Source organism: Anastrepha ludens, chromosome 2, assembly GCF_028408465.1.
Source record: "Anastrepha ludens isolate Willacy chromosome 2, idAnaLude1.1, whole genome shotgun sequence".
Lineage (NCBI taxonomy): Eukaryota > Metazoa > Arthropoda > Insecta > Diptera > Tephritidae > Anastrepha > Anastrepha ludens.
In genome coordinates, this window is record NC_071498.1 from 36,267,196 (window position 1) to 36,274,808 (window position 7,613).

At 33.2% G+C, this 7,613-nt stretch overlaps 1 protein-coding gene across 1 annotated transcript in view; it reads right to left on the minus strand.

The window, feature by feature from the left end:
* LOC128868658 (uncharacterized) overlaps positions 1-3,730 on the minus strand; it is a 28,464-nt gene extending 24,734 nt beyond the window's left edge. The window contains exon 1 of the mRNA XM_054110985.1: positions 3,089-3,730. Within this exon, the coding sequence (XP_053966960.1) occupies positions 3,089-3,569 (481 nt within the window). The 5' untranslated portion in view covers positions 3,570-3,730. The remainder of the gene's footprint in view (positions 1-3,088) is intronic.
* Between the last annotated feature and the right edge of the window lie 3,883 nt (positions 3,731-7,613).

Genomic DNA, 7,613 nt, shown 5'->3' on the forward strand with positions numbered 1-7,613 from the left:
CATTTTGGAGAGCAATGTGAGGACTAAAAAATATGAAAGTATGTATGCGCTGAAAAAAGCGATTATACGAGAATGGGCCAAAATACCTCAAGATCACATTCGTGCAGCATGCAACTCATTTATTGACCGCTTGAAGGCTATAGTCAAGGCAAAAGGTGATCATATCAAGCTAAAGTGAATATATGTTAAAATTGTAATCATTTTTGAACAATTTTGTCTTTGAAATCAATGAAAACTAATTTCACACAAAAAAGTCATATTGTTTTGAATAGGTAACACTTCATATCGTTCACCCTGTACAGAAAAAAATAGTTGTTTCCTCATTTTGTTTCCAAAATAAAAAAAATAAAAAATTACTAACCTGTACAGAGCCAAAACGTAACGCTGATGAACTGGCCGCCATACTCATCACATTTAAATGCTAACGAAAACATTTGAGGATATTTAGCCCGAAAAGTTTATGGGTCGAAACCGAAATACCTATTAGCCCATACCTGCAATTTTCGAGAACACCAAGCAAACCTGCAGTACCATTTCACTGCCCAATATTTTCTAGTTGTACGACTCTTTGCCAGACAGGATAAGCGAAATGGTGCTCAACAAAGGAGGCTCAACCCATCATTAGTTTAATATATACGACTTTAAATGCACAAATTAGTAGTTGTGAAAAAATAAGAAAATTATTGTAAAAAAAATAATTAAAAAAAAATTAATCTGTTTGGCACTCAATTATTTTAATTAACGCCTTTTTGAGGAGATGTGATATTTAAGGACTATCAAGTTCAGAAATCATGGTTGTTGTTTCCATTAGAAAATATTTATGCAAAATTAACAGTTTCGCAAATTACATTTTTTGTTTCAGCACTTATTCTAGAATCAATTAGGCTTTAAAAATAAATTACATCTGCCTTACACACACCACTAGCCTCTAGCTAGACGAAATTAAGATTAAAAAAAAAAATAAAACATGGAGATGTGCTATTCAAGTGGTGCGGAGCATATTTATGATGTTTCCGCAAAATTTTCCACAGTGTCAAATCCTGTTCAAGAACAACTGTGAACAAAATAAAAACTTTTAAAATTGCAATTATGGACATCCAGTCTTGGTTATAAACTTTACTATTTTCAAATTTTACCCATTCATGAAATTCACTGTCCAAAATGTAAGCCTTGAAAGACAATTTGACACTGAGCGATCATAAAACAGTCAAGGATGCGTTTGCGTTTATTGTTAGGTGCCTCTGAAAAAATTCAGTGTGATTTAGGCATTATCAAATTTCACCAGGTAGCAGTTGTTCTTTTTTTATTTTTGCTAAACCTGAAGAGAAATGTAGTTCTTCAACACAGCATTCTGCGAACACTCTTAGATACCTTGGACAACCAATGAAAAACAGTCATTACTATTTTATGATAACGCCTTAAAGCGATTGTCATTCCTGACCTTGAAAGAATAAGATTGCGCTAAATTGAATTCTCATCTTGAAATTCTCAGTTTGTTTGCTGCCTGAAATTCATTTATATTCACTTTGCAGAACCTTCCCAAGCACACTCTTTTTTATGCAATAGACTTTGCAATGCACAATGGTCTGAAATTCAAATATTTTGGCATAAATCCAAATTTTTTTTTTCTTATTTCAAAAAAATAGGTACGCAGTATTAATTGAGACATTTCAGTGGTCTAAAATATACAAAAAAATATTTGGATATAGCAACTCTGTTCTAAATATGAGCTGTAAAACATGATGCTTCTGAAACAACAACAAACTTGTAAACAGTTCAGTAAAATATGGTAAGAAAACAGCTGTTCGATAATATATTAGTTAAAAAGGAAAGAAAAGAAATAAATTTATAATAGAAGAATATAAGAAAGGTATCTATTTTTTAACTTAATAAAAAAAAATGTGGTTTATTGTGTCATATCTGTATAGTGTGGAGTTTTGTTTAATAGCTTTTTTAACCGAAAATTTCGAATTATCCTGTGTTCTGTGGAGTGAAAGTTGTGTGTATTGTCCCGTATTGTTCCAGATTTTTATGTTCGGTGGAAGTTTGAGGTATGCTCTTTAAAAACATGTATGTAACATTTACCCGTTTTTGCCCCATTTAAGTATATTTGTAATTTTCAGCAACCTTTAAATTCCAACACGAAGAAATGCTTGGAGTTTGGATAGAGGGCGATCGCAAAACTAATGTTGTTTTGGATTGGGTTTTTAAAAAAATTAATACTAATGAGTTAAGTTTAAAGAAAAAAGATGAAATAAGAAAAAAAAATACAAAATTTATTAGCATATGTTAGCGAAAAATTATCAAAATGTAATCGTACGGTTAATAGATTTAAAGAGAAATACCCCAGTGGGTTTCCACAACAACTGTTATTGAATTTTCTGAGAATGATTTTGAAAAACCCTGTTCAAGTAAAGCAGCACGACCAAAGGTTAGCTACACAGGTGCAAAAGATCGGCTCAAGAGGAAGCTGGCAAGTAGAACAAAGCGAAATAAGAAAAGCTGTTACCTCCAAAAAACCCGAAGCAGTTCCACTAACTCCGGAAGAAGCTCTCGCATTTTTACTTGTTGTTAAATAAAGAAAGGAATTGCAATATATATCCAAGCTATGAGGAAGTAATTAAATGCAAGCTTCTTATGCAAATTTTTCATTTTATGAAACCAAATTTTTACTATAGGTCCAAGGGAGGTACTCCTAGGGACTGGCCGATTTCAACTATTTTCGGTATCGTCGATGCGTATTACGAGAATAACATATTTACCAATTTTCGTTAAGATACCGCAATTTTTGGAGCTGATATTCACAAATTTTTACTATAGGTCCAAGGGAGGTACCCCTGGGGAATGAAAGATTTTATCCATTCTTGGAATTTTTCTTAACTAAGTCATATATAACCTGTATGCGAAATTTCAATGGCCTAGTACCACTCCTTCTAATTTATGCCAAAAAATTTGAATTTCAGACCATAGTGCAATGGTAAGACTGCCAGAGCAACACACACACACACATCCACGCGCCTCCTACGTATTTATTGTTCAGTAGTGTCCAGTGGCTCTTAAGCGCGTTGTCAACTTGCAACAGACTTACCCAATTGAAAAGAGCTGCCCTCCGGAAAGATCAAATAACGACGTTTGCGAGAGAGTAAACGGTCCGGTGGCGCAGCAATACCATCATTCTTCGCCTCTTTCTGCAATTTGCGCTCCAACAGCTGCTGAAAGTCATTGGTACTGTTGTTATTTTTATTGTTCATCATACTGCTGCTGTCAATGGCTTTTGCATGCAACTTTGTAGTGGCAACACTGTCATTATGCGGCAACACTTCATCAACAAAAGTGGATGCGGATGCTGTCCTTGTCGTTGCTGGTGCTGTAGTTGCTCTAGCAAAATCTCTTGTAGTGACTGTAGTTGTTGCATGCGTTGTAGTTGCAGTTGTTTTCATTGATGTTGCTGACACAATCATTGTCGCAGTTTGCCGGTCCTGTTGGTTCTGGTGTTGTGGCAAGTGCGGTGACAGTGTTGCCAATGCGTTATATAAAATGAGATATTTTTGTATGCAGAATGTATGCATTTTTCACAGCTTTTATTTGACAATACGAATTTTTAAATTAATTTTCAGAATTTCACACATGCAACCTTATGTAAATATTTTTATTTTAAGCGCTTTTTGCGGCGAAATGCTGCAAAAATTTGCACAGATATTTTCTGTTATTTATCTTTCTGTTGTTATTTCTCAGCAGATTTAATATTTTAATTGCACTTTTCGCTAATTTAACCAAAAAATCCAATTCTGTACTTCACTGCACATACCAACTCGTCACAATGCCAACTGCCCGCCAATCGAGTTCATCTAAACAGCAACAAAATGCTATCTGGCTGCTTCAGATCCACTCTTTGTGTTGGCCTTGCTCTTCACGTTGTCTATCTTCTGGTTATTTCTGCATTTGTGTTGCTTCTGTTCGTACCCTGCAGGGAAATTTTGTTCACGTGCTAGTAGCGCTAGTACGATTTTAGTCAATACAAAACCATTACCCGACCCACGTGGCAAGTGGCAATACCTGCCTTCAGAGTGCCACACAGTCGCAAAGATGAAAAGTGAACGGGAATCAGTCACATTCTTACCCATTACGACTAGGTTGGACTTCGGCCTTCAAGGAGAGTTTTTTTCTTCTTAATTCAATGTATGTAAGATGAGTAGTAAGGGTATTCACATATTTGCTTGTTACTTTTTATTTAGTAAATTTGTGGACGACTTTTGTTTTCGTTAAACTATTTTCCATTGGTTTACTGAGTAAAAAATTATCATGCTCCACGTTCGTTAAATATTTAATACTCCTGTTGGATATGGTTTTAGGTTTGGCAGCCCACACATAGAGACAGCGATGCCACTTAGACCACGAAATGGTTCCATTGTGATATGGTTAATATTGCATGATTTAGAATTTTTTTGTTAGTCTTTAGTACCTTCAGAAATTTACCTTGATTTAACGACTTTTTAGATGATTATAAGAAAAACATTCTGAACCAAAAAAATTTAATTATTTTTCAAAACAATTTTTTTTAGGGGACAGATATCTGTAAACGGCCATATTTTCCCTGATTTTCATTCAAATTATTTAAAATGAAGAAGTCAATATATTTTTTTCAAAATTGGCATATAGTTTATTTATACATTAAAATAATAGAACAAATTTTTTTTTTATTTTAATCATTTAAAATGGCGGATGTACACTCAATTCTTCCAGGAAGGTCGCAGCGGGGCTTCTCAATCGGTGTCAGTGACCTGAATACAAAAAACCAAAACTTTTTTGTTAATGTCATAATTTCTATATGAATTAAAAAAATGGCAAACAAAAAAAATTCGCGGAATAAAGTGCCTCAAAAAAAAAAAATGAATTTTGGGGCGAATTTTCCTATTATTTTTGCTTCGAAAAAACTATTTTATATTTAATTATAATATTTTCGAAAACTTGTACGTTCACATTGAAAGTAATATCATAAAAAAGATGTGCGCAGAATTTCAGGGAGATCGGTTAATAACTTTTTTCGAGTTATCGTGTACGCCAATTCGAAAAATATAGTTTTGAGAAAAACGCGTCTAAAGTTTGACTGCATGAAAATTCAACGTAGCTATACCTCTCCCAGCGCTCGAACGCAAAGAATAGAGTCGCCACGGTTGACGATCTATAATATAAGAAATATTTAAATTTACGTTCTGAAAGTTTTTGATATATTCTTAAAGGATTATATTAAGACTTTATGAAAAAAAAAATTCGACATTTTACAGGTATCTGTCCACCTAAACTACATTTCACCCTAATAAACTAAAAGAAGTATTCTTCTTCTTCTTAATTGGCGCTATAACCGCTTACGCGATTTTGGCCGAGTTTAACAAAGCGCGTCAGTGAAAGTGAAAAACAGGTTGTGAATACCCGTATTATGTCACATGTGAATTGAAGTGCACATATACAATATGCAAATATAAAAGACAAATTTGGTTTTCGAATAACTGTTTTATTGAATAAAAAAAAAGTGATTTTGAGCGATAAATCTCTAAGATAAAGATTCTTGACTTGCACGCGCTCTATTCTGTGTCTGTTGTACACTGCGGCTATTTAGTTCACAGCTGACGTACGACGCTATTTGCAAAAACCTTGTAGAATCTTCTGAATGATGCAACAATGCCAACCCTAATGGCTATTTCGACAGCGGAAATTGTGCGGATTAGCCAGCAGTTTTGCTTCACATACATATAAGGGTTCTTCTGACAGACTTCGGTAACGTTGTAAATTACTTAGCTTAAGGCCATAGTAGCCATAGCTCTACGCTTTTTACATCTTATAGTTACCAGTAATTACAATTGCAAAAAAAAAAAACATAAAATCGAGTGCGATATTTGGTAATTCGTTAAATTTGTTAAAGTTTTAACGCACTTCGTTTTCTTCTGTGCTAAAGTGATGCAATTCCTGCAGAGAAAACAAAAGAAAAAAAATTCTAAATAAAACAAATTTTATACTCAACTGCGAATAAATCTAGATAGTCTTTAATCGGCCGTTAATAATGTTGTTAATAATTATATTTTAAAATAATTATATATTATATTATATTACATATATTATTTTAATAACTATAATAATTCGTCTTAACAATTTAATGGCGTGCTAGAAGCCACTTTCATTTAACTCTGAGAAGCTCTTCCATATCTCTTCCTCACAGTCACGCCCACTTATCCCTATCTCTCAACTCTATGTGTATGTAGGTGTCTCCGGCCTCTTTGAGTAAATCTTCGCTCTGGGTGTGGTTTTTGATTGAAAATTCTATTTCCATAGCTACATACATTACACTATAGCCAAGTCATACTCTATGATAGGTTTCCTTTGCCGTTTTAGTCCAGATTCTATTTCTATTTTATTTTTATTTTTACTTTTATTTGAGAGATACTTAAGCTAGAATATGTAATACTTATCTGAAGACATATTAAACGACTCAGAAATATCTCATAAGTTTTGCTCTGCATTAGCTCAACTTTACATATTCGATTCTCTTTTATAGTGTAGATGTTAGGTAATCAATTTAAAACCAATAACTAAAACCACAACTTTGATATTATACGAGGTTCCATTGGTTCTTTTTACTCTTTTTCTTATTCAAACGCATTTATTTTAACGTCCCTTCTAGAAGCCTTCAGAATTACGATATCTTTCCTGGAACCAGTTAAGAAAAAAAAAAATATTGTATATATGAAGTAGGACGTTAAAGTAGCGCACTACCCTCAAATACCCCTCGGGAATACTTTATTAATATTATATATTTGATACTTTATCTTTATGCTATTGTAAATATTTAACCATACATTTAGGAAGTTGTTGCCCTTGTCTTTTAAAATTATTAATATTAGTATCCGTTTTGTGTATGTAGCTAACTGGTTAAGAGTCTTAGTCTTTTATCGAGATCGAAGTTTGTGCAGTCAAATCCATAAATTTTCCATCCAAAATTGGTTTACAGTTTTATTTTGGAGTTTCTAGAACAAATTTCCTATGCAGTTTTAGAGGTTATTATATTTTCGTAGAATAAAGAGCAAGCTTGAGGTTACTAGGTTATTTTTGTATAATATTTTTATTTGACGGTGTTGCCTATTTTCTCCATATAGTATAATAAATGTTGGAATTTTTTTTGTTGCGGATTGTACATTGATGCCATTTATTTTGAAATGAAGATATTATATATCAGTATATCCCATTTCATTGATCTCAGCTTGTGACTTACGCTGGCTAAGTGACTGCATTTCAAGTTTATTCTCACTGCTCTATTCTGTAATTTTTGTAGTCTTCCTAGATAACCATATTTTGATTGCAAGACGAAAACTCTTGAAAACACATATCACAAGAACGATCTTTAAGAAAAACTTACTGAGATCTCCAAAGAAGTTATTTCTCTCAGAAATGTTTTGAAGTTGGTCTTTAACGATTATCTCTAACATTTTTTCCACAGTCGTTAGAATGTCCCCTCGGTTAAATTCTTCACATTTTATAGCATTGTTTTTTTTTCGACGGGCACAACCAATATTATATCATAGTTTTGAAGGAATGACTCATGGAATGAAATTACCTTGAGT